The sequence below is a fragment of the Oncorhynchus mykiss genome, chromosome 17 (assembly GCF_013265735.2).
Source record: "Oncorhynchus mykiss isolate Arlee chromosome 17, USDA_OmykA_1.1, whole genome shotgun sequence".
In the NCBI taxonomy this organism is placed as follows: domain Eukaryota; kingdom Metazoa; phylum Chordata; class Actinopteri; order Salmoniformes; family Salmonidae; genus Oncorhynchus; species Oncorhynchus mykiss.
The window spans coordinates 85172386-85189692 of NC_048581.1; the positions used below are offsets into that span (position 1 = coordinate 85172386).

The following is a 17307-nucleotide window of genomic DNA, read 5'->3' on the forward strand; positions in this document are numbered from 1 at the left end:
ACTTCATCTAAATGAACAATACTAGTTTGAGGTGTAGAAGTGTTCCGCTTCACGTTTGTACGTATCTACATGTAAGCCTACTTATTTTAAGTCAACCTCTCTAATCCAGTTGTTTGAATGTGTTAGTTAGAATTTGATCCAGAAATGTACCCACATTTCTAATATATGTAAATAGTGTTTGATTAGTGAATGCCATGATGTAGTTATTTTGTTAAACAAAGGGCGAGGACAGTGTGGTTTATGTTGACATGGTAGTGTGAACAGGGTATCGGTCTGTCTCAGTGTGGCTGGCTGACTGAGTGTCTGTCTCTGACAGTGTGGTTTATGTTGACATGGTAGTGTGAACAGGGTATCGGTCTGTCTCAGTGTGGCTGGCTGACTGAGTGTCTGTCTCTGACAGTGTGGTTTATGTTGACATGGTAGTGTGAACAGGGTATCGGTCTGTCTCAGTGTGGCTGACTGACTGAGTGTCTGTCTCTGACAGTGTGGTTTATGTTGACCAGGTAGTGTGAACAGGGTATCGGTCTGTCTCAGTGTGGCTGACTGACTGAGCGTCTGTCTCTGACAGTGTGGTTTATGTTGACATGGTAGTGTGAACAGGGTATCGGTCTGTCTCAGTGTGGCTGACTGACTGAGTGTCTGTCTCTGACAGTGTGGTTTATGTTGACCAGGTAGTGTGAACAGGGTATCGGTCTGTCTCAGTGTGGCTGGCTGACTGAGTGTCTGTCTCTGACAGTGTGGTTTATGTTGACCAGGTAGTGTGAACAGGGTATCGGTCTGTCTCAGTGTGGCTGGCTGACTGAGCGTCTGTCTCTGACAGTGTGGTTTATGTTGACCAGGTAGTGTGAACAGGGTATCGGTCTGTCTCAGTGTGGCTGGCTGACTGAGTGTCTGTCTCTGACAGTGTGGTTTATGTTGACATGGTAGTGTGAACAGGGTATCGGTCTGTCTCAGTGTGGCTGACTGACTGAGTGTCTGTCTCTGACAGTGTGGTTTATGTTGACCAGGTAGTGTGAACAGGGTATCGGTCTGTCTCAGTGTGGCTGGCTGACTGAGTGTCTGTCTCTGACAGTGTGGTTTATGTTGACCAGGTAGTGTGAACAGGGTATCGGTCTGTCTCAGTGTGGCTGGCTGACTGAGCGTCTGTCTCTGACAGTGTGGTTTATGTTGACATGGTAGTGTGAACAGGGTATCGGTCTGTCTCAGTGTGGCTGGCTGACTGAGTGTCTGTCTCTGACAGTGTGGTTTATGTTGACATGGTAGTGTGAACAGGGTATCGGTCTGTCTCAGTGTGGCTGGCTGACTGAGTGTCTGTCTCTGACAGTGTGGTTTATGTTGACCAGGTAGTGTGAACAGGGTACCGGTCTGTCTCAGTGTGGCTGGCTGACTGAGCGTCTGTCTCTGACAGTGTGGTTTATGTTGACATGGTAGTGTGAACAGGGTATCGGTCTGTCTCAGTGTGGCTGACTGACTGAGCGTCTGTCTCTGACAGTGTGGTTTATGTTGACATGGTAGTGTGAACAGGGTATCGGTCTGTCTCAGTGTGGCTGGCTGACTGAGTGTCTGTCTCTGACAGTGTGGTTTATGTTGACCAGGTAGTGTGAACAGGGTATCGGTCTGTCTCAGTGTGGCTGACTGACTGAGCGTCTGTCTCTGACAGTGTGGTTTATGTTGACATGGTAGTGTGAACAGGGTATCGGTCTGTCTCATTGTGGCTGGCTGACTGAGCGTCTGTCTCTGACAGTGTGGTTTATGTTGACATGGTAGTGTGAACAGGGTATCGGTCTGTCTCAGTGTGGCTGACTGACTGAGCGTCTGTCTCTGACAGTGTGGTTTATGTTGACATGGTAGTGTGAACAGGGTATCGGTCTGTCTCAGTGTGGCTGGCTGACTGAGCGTCTGTCTCTGACAGTGTGGTTTATGTTGACATGGTAGTGTGAACAGGGTATCGGTCTGTCTCAGTGTGGCTGACTGACTGAGCGTCTGTCTCTGACAGTGTGGTTTATGTTGACCAGGTAGTGTGAACAGGGTATCGGTCTGTCTCAGTGTGGCTGACTGACTGAGCGTCTGTCTCTGACAGTGTGGTTTATGTTGACCAGGTAGTGTGAACAGTGTATCGGTCTGTCTCAGTGTGGCTGGCTGACTGAGTGTCTGTCTCTGACAGTGTGGTTTATGTTGACCAGGTAGTGTGAACAGGGTATCGGTCTGTCTCATTGTGGATGGCTGACTGAGCGTCTGTCTCTGACAGTGTGGTTTATGTTGACCAGGTAGTGTGAACAGGGTATCGGTCTGTCTCAGTGTGGCTGGCTGACTGAGCGTCTGTCTCTGACAGTGTGGTTTATGTTGACCAGGTAGTGTGAACAGGGTATCGGTCTGTCTCAGTGTGGCTGGCTGACTGAGCGTCTGTCTCTGACAGTGTGGTTTATGTTGACCAGGTAGTGTGAACAGGGTATCGGTCTGTCTCAGTGTGGCTGGCTGACTGAGCGTCTGTCTCTGACAGTGTGGTTTATGTTGACCAGGTAGTGTGAACAGGGTATCGGTCTGTCTCAGTGTGGCTGGCTGACTGAGCGTCTGTCTCTGACAGTGCGGTTTATGTTGACCAGGTAGTGTGAACAGGGTATCGGTCTGTCTCAGTGTGGCTGACTGACTGAGCGTCTGTCTCTGACAGTGTGGTTTATGTTGACCAGGTAGTGTGAACAGGGTATCGGTCTGTCTCAGTGTGGCTGACTGACTGAGCGTCTGTCTCTGACAGTGCGGTTTATGTTGACCAGGTAGTGTGAACAGGGTATCGGTCTGTCTCAGTGTGGCTGGCTGACTGAGTGTCTGTCTCTGACAGTGTGGTTTATGTTGACCAGGTAGTGTGAACAGGGTATCGGTCTGTCTCAGTGTGACTGGCTGACTGACTGAGCGTCTGTCTCTGTTTGCCTGCCTAACTGACCAAAATCACTTCCTGTATGTTTGATTGACAGGCATCACCCAGGAGATGATCAATGATACCCGGGCGTCTGTAGAGAGGAGGATGATGGGAGATATCCAGGAGCTGCTGACGGAGGGAGAGGACGTCAACCACCATGATTCACAGGGAGCTACTCTGGTGAGTTTATAATATAATTAAGTAATAAGACCAGGGCATTCGGAAAGTATTCAGACCCCTTCACTTTTTCCACATTTTGTTACATTACAGCCTTATTCTAAAATGGATTAAATAAATGTTTTTCCTCATCAATCTACACACAATCCCCCATAATGACATCACAATACCCCATAATGACATCACAATACCTCATAATGACATCACAATACCCCATAATGACATCACAATCCCCCATAACGACATAGGTTTTTAGAAATGTTTGCAAATGTATTAAAGATAAAAAAAAATAAACAGAAATACTTTCTTTACATAAGTATTCAGACCCTTTGCTATGAGACACAAAATTGAGTCTCAGGTGCATCCTGTTTCCATTGATCATCCTTGAGATGTTTCTACAACTTGATTGGAGTCCACCTGTGGTAAATTCAATTAATTGGACATGATTTGGAAAGGCACACACCTGTCTCTATAAGGTCCCACAGTTGACAGCACATGTCAGAGCAAAAACCAAGCCCTGAGGTCGAAGGAATTGTCCCTAGAGCTGAGACAGGATTGTGTCGAGGCACAGATCTGGGGAAGGGTACCATGTCTGCAGCATTGAAGGTCCCCACGAACACAGTGGCTTTCATCATTCTTAAATGGAAGAAGTTTGAAACCACCAAGACTCTTCCTAGAGCTGACCGCCCAGCCAAACTGAGCAATCGGGGGAGAAGGGCCTTGGTCAGGGAGGTGACCAAGAACCCGATGGTCACGCTGACAGAGCTCTAGAGTTCCTCTGTGGAGATGGGAGAACCTTCCAGAAGGACAACCATCTCTGCAGCACTCCACCAATCAGCCTTTATGTTAGAGTGGCCAGACGTAGTATGTAGAGTGGCCAGACGGAGTATGTAGAGTGGCCAGACGGAGTATGTAGAGTGGCCAGACGGAGTATGTAGAGTGGCCAGACATAGTATGTAGAGTGGCCAGACGGAGTATGTAGAGTGGCCAGACGTAGTATGTAGAGTGGCCAGACGTAATATGTAGAGTGGCCAGACAGAGTATGTAGAGTGGCCAGACAGAGTATGTAGAGTGGCCAGACGTAGTATGTAGAGTGGCCAGACGGAGTATGTAGAGTGGCCAGACGTAGTATGTAGAGTGGCCAGACGGAGTATGTAGAGTGGCCAGACGTAATATGTAGAGTGGCCAGACGGAGTATGTAGAGTGGCCAGACAGAGTATGTAGAGTGGCCAGACGGAGTATGTAGAGTGGCCAGACGTAATATGTAGAGTGGCCAGACGGAGTATGTAGAGTGGCCAGACAGAGTATGTAGAGTGGCCAGACGGAGTATGTAGAGTGGCCAGACGTAGTATGTAGAGTGGCCAGACGGAGTATGTAGAGTGGTCAGACGTAGTATGTAGAGTGGCCAGACAGAGTATGTAGAGTGGCCAGACGGAGTATGTAGAGTGGCCAGACGGAGTATGTAGAGTGGCCAGACGTAATATGTAGAGTGGCCAGACGTAGTATGTAGAGTGGCCAGACGTAGTATGTAGAGTGGCCAGACGGAGTATGTAGAGTGGCCAGACGGAGTATGTAGAGTGGCCAGACGTAGTATGTAGAGTGGCCAGACGGAGTATGTAGAGTGGCCAGACGTAATATGTAGAGTGGCCAGACAGAGTATGTAGAGTGGCCAGACAGAGTATGTAGAGTGGCCAGACGGAGTATGTAGAGTGGCCAGACGGAGTATGTAGAGTGGCCAGACGTAATATGTAGAGTGGCCAGACAGAGTATGTAGAGTGGCCAGACAGAGTATGTAGAGTGGCCAGACGGAATATGTAGAGTGGCCAGACGGAGTATGTAGAGTGGCCAGACGGAGTATGTAGAGTGGCCAGACGTAATATGTAGAGTGGCCAGACGGAGTATGTAGAGTGGCCAGACGTAATATGTAGAGTGGCCAGACGTAATATGTAGAGTGGCCAGACAGAGTATGTAGAGTGGCCAGACGTAATATGTAGAGTGGCCAGACAGAGTATGTAGAGTGGCCAGACGGAGTATGTAGAGTGGCCAGACGTAATATGTAGAGTGGCCAGACGTAATATGTAGAGTGGCCAGACGTAATATGTAGAGTGGCCAGACAGAGTATGTAGAGTGGCCAGACAGAGTATGTAGAGTGGCCAGACAGAGTATGTAGAGTGGCCAGACGGAGTATGTAGAGTGGCCAGACGGAGTATGTAGAGTGGCCAGACGGAGTATGTAGAGTGGCCAGACAGAGTATGTAGAGTGGCCAGACAGAGTATGTAGAGTGGCCAGACGTAATATGTAGAGTGGCCAGACAGAGTATGTAGAGTGGCCAGACGTAATATGTAGAGTGGCCAGACAGAGTATGTAGAGTGGCCAGACGGAGTATGTAGAGTGGCCAGACGTAATATGTAGAGTGGCCAGACAGAGTATGTAGAGTGGCCAGACGTAATATGTAGAGTGGCCAGACAGAGTATGTAGAGTGGCCAGACGTAATATGTAGAGTGGCCAGACGGAGTATGTAGAGTGGCCAGACGTAGTATGTAGAGTGGCCAGACAGAATATGTAGAGTGGCCAGACGGAGTATGTAGAGTGGCCAGACGGAGTATGTACAGTGGCCAGACAGAGTATGTAGAGTGGCCAGACGTAGTATGTAGAGTGGCCAGACAGAATATGTAGAGTGGCCAGACGGAGTATGTAGAGTGGCCAGACGGAGTATGTAGAGTGGCCAGACAGAGTATGTAGAGTGGCCAGACGTAGTATGTAGAGTGGCCAGACGGAGTATGTAGAGTGGCCAGACAGAGTATGTAGAGTGGCCAGACGGAGTATGTAGAGTGGCCAGACGTAATATGTAGAGTGGCCAGACGGAGTATGTAGAGTGGCCAGACGTAATATGTAGAGTGGCCAGACGTAATATGTAGAGTGGCCAGACGGAGTATGTAGAGTGGCCAGACAGAGTATGTAGAGTGGCCAGACGGAGTATGTAGAGTGGCCAGACGTAATATGTAGAGTGGCCAGACAGAGTATGTAGAGTGGCCAGACGGAGTATGTAGAGTGGCCAGACGGAGTATGTAGAGTGGCCAGACGTAGTATGTAGAGTGGCCAGACGTAATATGTAGAGTGGCCAGACGGAATATGTAGAGTGGCCAGACAGAATATGTAGAGTGGCCAGACGGAGTATGTAGAGTGGCCAGACGGAGTATGTAGAGTGGCCAGACAGAGTATGTAGAGTGGCCAGACGTAGTATGTAGAGTGGCCAGACAGAATATGTAGAGTGGCCAGACGGAGTATGTAGAGTGGCCAGACAGAGTATGTAGAGTGGCCAGACAGAGTATGTAGAGTGGCCAGACGTAGTATGTAGAGTGGCCAGACGGAGTATGTAGAGTGGCCAGACAGAGTATGTAGAGTGGCCAGACGGAGTATGTAGAGTGGCCAGACGTAATATGTAGAGTGGCCAGACGGAGTATGTAGAGTGGCCAGACGTAATATGTAGAGTGGCCAGACGTAATATGTAGAGTGGCCAGACGGAGTATGTAGAGTGGCCAGACAGAGTATGTAGAGTGGCCAGACGGAGTATGTAGAGTGGCCAGACGTAATATGTAGAGTGGCCAGACAGAGTATGTAGAGTGGCCAGACGGAGTATGTAGAGTGGCCAGACGGAGTATGTAGAGTGGCCAGACAGAGTATGTAGAGTGGCCAGACGTAATATGTAGAGTGGCCAGACGTAATATGTAGAGTGGCCAGACGGAATATGTAGAGTGGCCAGACAGAGTATGTAGAGTGGCCAGACGGAGTATGTAGAGTGGCCAGACAGAGTATGTAGAGTGGCCAGACGTAATATGTAGAGTGGCCAGACGGAGTATGTAGAGTGGCCAGACGGAGTATGTAGAGTGGCCAGACGTAATATGTAGAGTGGCCAGACGTAATATGTAGAGTGGCCAGACAGAGTATGTAGAGTGGCCAGACGTAATATGTAGAGTGGCCAGACGGGGTATGTAGAGTGGCCAGACGTAATATTTAGAGTGGCCAGACAGAGTATGTAGAGTGGCCAGACGGAGTATGTAGAGTGGCCAGACGGAGTATGTAGAGTGGCCAGACGGAGTATGTAGAGTGGCCAGACGTAATATGTAGAGTGGCCAGACGTAGTATGTAGAGTGGCCAGACGTAGTATGTAGAGTGGCCAGACGGAGTATGTAGAGTGGCCAGACGGAGTATGTAGAGTGGCCAGACGTAGTATGTAGAGTGGCCAGACGGAGTATGTAGAGTGGCCAGACGTAATATGTAGAGTGGCCAGACAGAGTACGTAGAGTGGCCAGACAGAGTATGTAGAGTGGCCAGACGGAGTATGTAGAGTGGCCAGACGGAATATGTAGAGTGGCCAGACAGAGTATGTAGAGTGGCCAGACGGAGTATGTAGAGTGGCCAGACGGAATATGTAGAGTGGCCAGACGTAATATGTAGAGTGGCCAGACAGAGTATGTAGAGTGGCCAGACAGAGTATGTAGAGTGGCCAGACGGAGTATGTAGAGTGGCCAGACGGAGTATGTAGAGTGGCCAGACGTAATATGTAGAGTGGCCAGACGGAGTATGTAGAGTGGCCAGACGTAATATGTAGAGTGGCCAGACGTAATATGTAGAGTGGCCAGACAGAGTATGTAGAGTGGCCAGACGTAATATGTAGAGTGGCCAGACAGAGTATGTAGAGTGGCCAGACGGAGTATGTAGAGTGGCCAGACGTAATATGTAGAGTGGCCAGACGTAATATGTAGAGTGGCCAGACGTAATATGTAGAGTGGCCAGACGTAATATGTAGAGTGGCCAGACAGAGTATGTAGAGTGGCCAGACAGAGTATGTAGAGTGGCCAGACGGAGTATGTAGAGTGGCCAGACGGAGTATGTAGAGTGGCCAGACGTAATATGTAGAGTGGCCAGACAGAGTATGTAGAGTGGCCAGACAGAGTATGTAGAGTGGCCAGACGGAGTATGTAGAGTGGCCAAACGTAATATGTAGAGTGGCCAGACAGAGTATGTAGAGTGGCCAGACGGAGTATGTAGAGTGGCCAGACGGAGTATGTAGAGTGGCCAGACAGAGTATGTAGAGTGGCCAGACGTAATATGTAGAGTGGCCAGACGGAATATGTAGAGTGGCCAGACAGAGTATGTAGAGTGGCCAGACGGAGTATGTAGAGTGGCCAGACAGAGTATGTAGAGTGGCCAGACGTAATATGTAGAGTGGCCAGACGGAGTATGTAGAGTGGCCAGACGGAGTATGTAGAGTGGCCAGACGTAATATGTAGAGTGGCCAGACAGAGTATGTAGAGTGGCCAGACGTAATATGTAGAGTGGCCAGACGGGGTATGTAGAGTGGCCAGACGTAATATTTAGAGTGGCCAGACAGAGTATGTAGAGTGGCCAGACAGAGTATGTAGAGTGGCCAGACGGAGTATGTAGAGTGGCCAGACGGAGTATGTAGAGTGGCCAGACGTAATATGTAGGGTGGCCAGACAGAGTATGTAGAGTGGCCAGACGGAGTATGTAGAGTGGCCAGACGTAATATGTAGAGTGGCCAGACAGAGTATGTAGAGTGGCCAGACGTAATATGTAGGGTGGCCAGACAGAGTATGTAGAGTGGCCAGACGGAGTATGTAGAGTGGCCAGACGTAATATGTAGAGTGGCCAGACAGAGTATGTAGAGTGGCCAGACGTAATATGTAGAGTGGCCAGACAGAGTATGTAGAGTGGCCAGACGGAGTATGTAGAGTGGCCAGACGGAGTATGTAGAGTGGCCAGACAGAGTATGTAGAGTGGCCAGACGGAGTATGTAGAGTGGCCAGACGTAATATGTAGAGTGGCCAGACGGAGTATGTAGAGTGGCCAGACGGAGTATGTAGAGTGGCCAGACGTAGTATGTAGAGTGGCCAGACAGAATATGTAGAGTGGCCAGACGGAGTATGTAGAGTGGCCAGACAGAATATGTAGAGTGGCCAGACGGAGTATGTAGAGTGGCCAGACGGAGTATGTAGAGTGGCCAGACAGAGTATGTAGAGTGGCCAGACGTAGTATGTAGAGTGGCCAGACAGAATATGTAGAGTGGCCAGACGGAGTATGTAGAGTGGCCAGACGGAGTATGTAGAGTGGCCAGACGGAGTATGTACAGTGGCCAGACAGAGTATGTAGAGTGGCCAGACGTAGTATGTAGAGTGGCCAGACAGAATATGTAGAGTGGCCAGACGGAGTATGTAGAGTGGCCAGACGGAGTATGTAGAGTGGCCAGACAGAGTATGTAGAGTGGCCAGACGTAGTATGTAGAGTGGCCAGACGGAGTATGTAGAGTGGCCAGACAGAGTATGTAGAGTGGCCAGACGGAGTATGTAGAGTGGCCAGACGTAATATGTAGAGTGGCCAGACGGAGTATGTAGAGTGGCCAGACGTAATATGTAGAGTGGCCAGACGTAATATGTAGAGTGGCCAGACGGAGTATGTAGAGTGGCCAGACAGAGTATGTAGAGTGGCCAGACGGAGTATGTAGAGTGGCCAGACGTAATATGTAGAGTGGCCAGACAGAGTATGTAGAGTGGCCAGACGGAGTATGTAGAGTGGCCAGACGGAGTATGTAGAGTGGCCAGACGTAGTATGTAGAGTGGCCAGACGTAATATGTAGAGTGGCCAGACGGAATATGTAGAGTGGCCAGACAGAATATGTAGAGTGGCCAGACGGAGTATGTAGAGTGGCCAGACGGAGTATGTAGAGTGGCCAGACAGAGTATGTAGAGTGGCCAGACGTAGTATGTAGAGTGGCCAGACAGAATATGTAGAGTGGCCAGACGGAGTATGTAGAGTGGCCAGACGGAGTATGTAGAGTGGCCAGACGGAGTATGTAGAGTGGCCAGACGTAGTATGTAGAGTGGCCAGACGGAGTATGTAGAGTGGCCAGACAGAGTATGTAGAGTGGCCAGACGGAGTATGTAGAGTGGCCAGACGTAATATGTAGAGTGGCCAGACGTAATATGTAGAGTGGCCAGACGGAGTATGTAGAGTGGCCAGACAGAGTATGTAGAGTGGCCAGACGGAGTATGTAGAGTGGCCAGACGTAATATGTAGAGTGGCCAGACAGAGTATGTAGAGTGGCCAGACGGAGTATGTAGAGTGGCCAGACGGAGTATGTAGAGTGGCCAGACAGAGTATGTAGAGTGGCCAGACGTAATATGTAGAGTTGCCAGACGGAATATGTAGAGTGGCCAGACAGAGTATGTAGAGTGGCCAGACGGAGTATGTAGAGTGGCCAGACAGAGTATGTAGAGTGGCCAGACGTAATATGTAGAGTGGCCAGACGGAGTATGTAGAGTGGCCAGACGGAGTATGTAGAGTGGCCAGACGTAATATGTAGAGTGGCCAGACAGAGTATGTAGAGTGGCCAGACGTAATATGTAGAGTGGCCAGACGGGGTATGTAGAGTGGCCAGACGTAATATTTAGAGTGGCCAGACAGAGTATGTAGAGTGGCCAGACAGAGTATGTAGAGTGGCCAGACGGAGTATGTAGAGTGGCCAGACGGAGTATGTAGAGTGGCCAGACGTAATATGTAGAGTGGCCAGACAGAGTATGTAGAGTGGCCAGACGTAATATGTAGAGTGGCCAGACAGAGTATGTAGAGTGGCCAGACGGAGTATGTAGAGTGGCCAGACGTAATATGTAGAGTGGCCAGACAGAGTATGTAGAGTGGCCAGACGTAATATGTAGAGTGGCCAGACAGAGTATGTAGAGTGGCCAGACGGAGTATGTAGAGTGGCCAGACGGAGTATGTAGAGTGGCCAGACAGAGTATGTAGAGTGGCCAGACGTAATATGTAGAGTGGCCAGACGGAATATGTAGAGTGGCCAGACAGAGTATGTAGAGTGGCCAGACGGAGTATGTAGAGTGGCCAGACAGAGTATGTAGAGTGGCCAGACGTAATATGTAGAGTGGCCAGACGGAGTATGTAGAGTGGCCAGACGGAGTATGTAGAGTGGCCAGACGTAATATGTAGAGTGGCCAGACAGAGTATGTAGAGTGGCCAGACGTAATATGTAGAGTGGCCAGACGGGGTATGTAGAGTGGCCAGACGTAATATTTAGAGTGGCCAGACAGAGTATGTAGAGTGGCCAGACAGAGTATGTAGAGTGGCCAGACGGAGTATGTAGAGTGGCCAGACGGAGTATGTAGAGTGGCCAGACGTAATATGTAGAGTGGCCAGACAGAGTATGTAGAGTGGCCAGACGTAATATGTAGAGTGGCCAGACAGAGTATGTAGAGTGGCCAGACGGAGTATGTAGAGTGGCCAGACGTAATATGTAGAGTGGCCAGACGTAATATGTAGAGTGGCCAGACGTAATATGTAGAGTGGCCAGACGTAATATGTAGAGTGGCCAGACAGAGTATGTAGAGTGGCCAGACAGAGTATGTAGAGTGGCCAGACAGAGTATGTAGAGTGGCCAGACGGAGTATGTAGAGTGGCCAGACGGAGTATGTAGAGTGGCCAGACGGAGTATGTAGAGTGGCCAGACAGAGTATGTAGAGTGGCCAGACAGAGTATGTAGAGTGACCAGACGTAATATGTAGAGTGGCCAGACAGAGTATGTAGAGTGGCCAGACGTAATATGTAGAGTGGCCAGACAGAGTATGTAGAGTGGCCAGACGTAATATGTAGAGTGGCCAGACAGAGTATGTAGAGTGGCCAGACGGAGTATGTAGAGTGGCCAGACGTAATATGTAGAGTGGCCAGACGGAGTATGTAGAGTGGCCAGACGGAGTATGTAGAGTGGCCAGACGGAGTATGTAGAGTGGCCAGACGTAGTATGTAGAGTGGCCAGACAGAATATGTAGAGTGGCCAGACGGAGTATGTAGAGTGGCCAGACAGAATATGTAGAGTGGCCAGACGGAGTATGTAGAGTGGCCAGACGGAGTATGTAGAGTGGCCAGACAGAGTATGTAGAGTGGCCAGACGTAGTATGTAGAGTGGCCAGACAGAATATGTAGAGTGGCCAGACGGAGTATGTAGAGTGGCCAGACGGAGTATGTAGAGTGGCCAGACAGAGTATGTAGAGTGGCCAGACGGAGTATGTAGAGTGGCCAGACGTAATATGTAGAGTGGCCAGACGGAGTATGTAGAGTGGCCAGACGGAGTATGTAGAGTGGCCAGACGGAGTATGTAGAGTGGCCAGACGGAGTATGTAGAGTGGCCAGACAGAGTATGTAGAGTGGCCAGACGGAATATGTAGAGTGGCCAGACGGATTATGTAGAGTGGCCAGACGGAGTATGTAGAGTGGCCAGACGGAGTATGTAGAGTGGCCAGACGTAGTATGTAGAGTGGCCAGACGTAATATGTAGAGTGGCCAGACGGAGTATGTAGAGTGGCCAGACGGAGTATGTAGAGTGGGCAGACGGAGTATGTAGAGTGGCCAGACGGAGTATGTAGAGTGGCCAGACGGAGTATGTAGAGTGGCCAGACGTAGTATGTAGAGTGGCCAGACGTAATATGTAGAGTGGCCAGACGGAATATGTAGAGTGGCCAGACAGAATATGTAGAGTGGCCAGACGGAGTATGTAGAGTGGCCAGACGGAGTATGTAGAGTGGCCAGACAGAGTATGTAGAGTGGCCAGACGTAGTATGTAGAGTGGCCAGACAGAATATGTAGAGTGGCCAGACGGAGTATGTAGAGTGGCCAGACGGAGTATGTAGAGTGGCCAGACAGAGTATGTAGAGTGGCCAGACGTAGTATGTAGAGTGGCCAGACGGAGTATGTAGAGTGGCCAGACAGAGTATGTAGAGTGGCCAGACGGAGTATGTAGAGTGGCCAGACGTAATATGTAGAGTGGCCAGACGGAGTATGTAGAGTGGCCAGACGTAATATGTAGAGTGGCCAGACGTAATATGTAGAGTGGCCAGACGGAGTATGTAGAGTGGCCAGACAGAGTATGTAGAGTGGCCAGACGGAGTATGTAGAGTGGCCAGACGTAATATGTAGAGTGGCCAGACAGAGTATGTAGAGTGGCCAGACGGAGTATGTAGAGTGGCCAGACGGAGTATGTAGAGTGGCCAGACAGAGTATGTAGAGTGGCCAGACGTAATATGTAGAGTGGCCAGACGGAATATGTAGAGTGGCCAGACAGAGTATGTAGAGTGGCCAGACGGAGTATGTAGAGTGGCCAGACAGAGTATGTAGAGTGGCCAGACGTAATATGTAGAGTGGCCAGACGGAGTATGTAGAGTGGCCAGACGGAGTATGTAGAGTGGCCAGACGTAATATGTAGAGTGGCCAGACAGAGTATGTAGAGTGGCCAGACGTAATATGTAGAGTGGCCAGACGGGGTATGTAGAGTGGCCAGACGTAATATTTAGAGTGGCCAGACAGAGTATGTAGAGTGGCCAGACAGAGTATGTAGAGTGGCCAGACGGAGTATGTAGAGTGGCCAGACGGAGTATGTAGAGTGGCCAGACGTAATATGTAGAGTGGCCAGACAGAGTATGTAGAGTGGCCAGACGTAATATGTAGAGTGGCCAGACAGAGTATGTAGAGTGGCCAGACGGAGTATGTAGAGTGGCCAGACGTAATATGTAGAGTGGCCAGACAGAGTATGTACAGTGGCCAGACGTAATATGTAGAGTGGCCAGACAGAGTATGTAGAGTGGCCAGACGGAGTATGTAGAGTGGCCAGACAGAGTATGTAGAGTGGCCAGACGTAATATGTAGAGTGGCCAGACGGAATATGTAGAGTGGCCAGACAGAGTATGTAGAGTGGCCAGACGGAGTATGTAGAGTGGCCAGACAGAGTATGTAGAGTGGCCAGACGTAATATGTAGAGTGGCCAGACGGAGTATGTAGAGTGGCCAGACGGAGTATGTAGAGTGGCCAGACGTAATATGTAGAGTGGCCAGACAGAGTATGTAGAGTGGCCAGACGTAATATGTAGAGTGGCCAGACGGGGTATGTAGAGTGGCCAGACGTAATATTTAGAGTGGCCAGACAGAGTATGTAGAGTGGCCAGACAGAGTATGTAGAGTGGCCAGACGGAGTATGTAGAGTGGCCAGACGGAGTATGTAGAGTGGCCAGACGTAATATGTAGAGTGGCCAGACAGAGTATGTAGAGTGGCCAGACGTAATATGTAGAGTGGCCAGACAGAGTATGTAGAGTGGCCAGACGGAGTATGTAGAGTGGCCAGACGTAATATGTAGAGTGGCCAGACGTAATATGTAGAGTGGCCAGACGTAATATGTAGAGTGGCCAGACGTAATATGTAGAGTGGCCAGACAGAGTATGTAGAGTGGCCAGACAGAGTATGTAGAGTGGCCAGACAGAGTATGTAGAGTGGCCAGACGGAGTATGTAGAGTGGCCAGACGGAGTATGTAGAGTGGCCAGACGGAGTATGTAGAGTGGCCAGACAGAGTATGTAGAGTGGCCAGACAGAGTATGTAGAGTGACCAGACGTAATATGTAGAGTGGCCAGACAGAGTATGTAGAGTGGCCAGACGTAATATGTAGAGTGGCCAGACAGAGTATGTAGAGTGGCCAGACGTAATATGTAGAGTGGCCAGACAGAGTATGTAGAGTGGCCAGACGGAGTATGTAGAGTGGCCAGACGTAATATGTAGAGTGGCCAGACGGAGTATGTAGAGTGGCCAGACGGAGTATGTAGAGTGGCCAGACGGAGTATGTAGAGTGGCCAGACGTAGTATGTAGAGTGGCCAGACAGAATATGTAGAGTGGCCAGACGGAGTATGTAGAGTGGCCAGACAGAATATGTAGAGTGGCCAGACGGAGTATGTAGAGTGGCCAGACGGAGTATGTAGAGTGGCCAGACAGAGTATGTAGAGTGGCCAGACGTAGTATGTAGAGTGGCCAGACAGAATATGTAGAGTGGCCAGACGGAGTATGTAGAGTGGCCAGACGGAGTATGTAGAGTGGCCAGACAGAGTATGTAGAGTGGCCAGACGGAGTATGTAGAGTGGCCAGACGTAATATGTAGAGTGGCCAGACGGAGTATGTAGAGTGGCCAGACGGAGTATGTAGAGTGGCCAGACGGAGTATGTAGAGTGGCCAGACGGAGTATGTAGAGTGGCCAGACAGAGTATGTAGAGTGGCCAGACGGAATATGTAGAGTGGCCAGACGGATTATGTAGAGTGGCCAGACGGAGTATGTAGAGTGGCCAGACGGAGTATGTAGAGTGGCCAGACGTAGTATGTAGAGTGGCCAGACGTAATATGTAGAGTGGCCAGACGGAGTATGTAGAGTGGCCAGACGGAGTATGTAGAGTGGGCAGACGGAGTATGTAGAGTGGCCAGACGGAGTATGTAGAGTGGCCAGACGTAGTATGTAGAGTGGCCAGACAGAATATGTAGAGTGGCCAGACGGAGTATGTAGAGTGGCCAGACAGAATATGTAGAGTGGCCAGACGGAGTATGTAGAGTGGCCAGACGGAGTATGTAGAGTGGCCAGACAGAGTATGTAGAGTGGCCAGACGTAGTATGTAGAGTGGCCAGACAGAATATGTAGAGTGGCCAGACGGAGTATGTAGAGTGGCCAGACGGAGTATGTAGAGTGGCCAGACAGAGTATGTAGAGTGGCCAGACGGAGTATGTAGAGTGGCCAGACGTAATATGTAGAGTGGCCAGACGGAGTATGTAGAGTGGCCAGACGGAGTATGTAGAGTGGCCAGACGGAGTATGTAGAGTGGCCAGACGGAGTATGTAGAGTGGCCAGACGGAGTATGTAGAGTCGCCAGACAGAGTATGTAGAGTGGCCAGACGGAATATGTAGAGTGGCCAGACGGATTATGTAGAGTGGCCAGACGGAGTATGTAGAGTGGCCAGACGGAGTATGTAGAGTGGCCAGACGTAGTATGTAGAGTGGCCAGACGTAGTATGTAGAGTGGCCAGACAGAATATGTAGAGTGGCCAGACGGAGTATGTAGAGTGGCCAGACGGAGTATGTAGAGTGGCCAGACAGAGTATGTAGAGTGGCCAGACGGAGTATGTAGAGTGGCCAGACGTAATATGTAGAGTGGCCAGACGGAGTATGTAGAGTGGCCAGACGGAGTATGTAGAGTGGCCAGACGGAGTATGTAGAGTGGCCAGACGGAGTATGTAGAGTGGCCAGACGGAGTATGTAGAGTCGCCAGACAGAGTATGTAGAGTGGCCAGACGGAATATGTAGAGTGGCCAGACGGATTATGTAGAGTGGCCAGACGGAGTATGTAGAGTGGCCAGACGGATTATGTAGAGTGGCCAGACGTAGTATGTAGAGTGGCCAGACGTAATATGTAGAGTGGCCAGACGGAGTATGTAGAGTGGCCAGACGGAGTATGTAGAGTGGCCAGACGGAGTATGTAGAGTGGCCAGACGGAGTATGTAGAGTGGGCAGACGGAATATGTAGAGTGGCCAGACGGAGTATGTAGAGTGGCCAGACGGAGTATGTAGAGTGGCCAGACGGAGTATGTAGAGTGGCCAGACGTAATATGTAGAGTGGCCAGACGGAGTATGTAGAGTGGCCAGACGTAGTATGTAGAGTGGCCAGACGGAGTATGTAGAGTGGCCAGACGGAGTATGTAGAGTGGCCAGACGGAGTATGTAGAGTGGCCAGACGTAATATGTAGAGTGGCCAGACGGAGTATGCGGTTTGATATACCACGGCTGTCAGCCAATCAGCATTCAGGGCTTGAACCACATAGTTTATCATTTATAATATACCTACAAACTATAGATTATTGAGTCCATACATACAACCTATAGGGAGACGGACACAGGGAGGGAGAGGACATCAACCACCACGACTCAGAAGGAGTTACTCTGGTGAGAGGGACATAGCCCCCAGAGTAGAAACACAAACTTTATTGTCCCTTTGTCTTGGACAACGACAAATCATATACGATGTACACTAGAGAGCCCACACAGAGACAGGCTGGGGTACAGTTGTAGAACTTCTGTGTGATGCATTTCCATCTCAAGGTCGGGGCTTATGATATCGTAAATTGGTTGCAAGGATTTGTCACAATCTAAAACAAACGCAATTGGATGGAAATGGGTAAGGTACGTTACGCGATACTACCCCAAAAATAACTTTAGTAAGCTTCAAGATTTACTCCCAAACGCCGAGGTTGAAGAAGATTGTCCTGCAGCTTCTTGACTCTCTGTTAATCTGTGTTTGACATATGATGCTAACAGTCAAATTAGAGCAACA

General features: G+C 49.8%; 1 protein-coding gene across 2 annotated transcripts in view; it reads left to right on the top strand.

Moving 5' to 3' along the window:
- Window positions 1-17307, top strand: part of LOC118940502 (protein phosphatase 1 regulatory inhibitor subunit 16B-like) — a 170155-nt gene that overhangs the window by 130213 nt on the left and 22635 nt on the right. For both annotated transcript variants that reach the window (XM_036950829.1, XM_036950828.1), the window contains exon 6: window positions 2970-3094. In XM_036950829.1, coding sequence (XP_036806724.1) covers window positions 2970-3094 — 125 coding nt within the window. The remainder of the gene's footprint in view (window positions 1-2969; window positions 3095-17307) is intronic.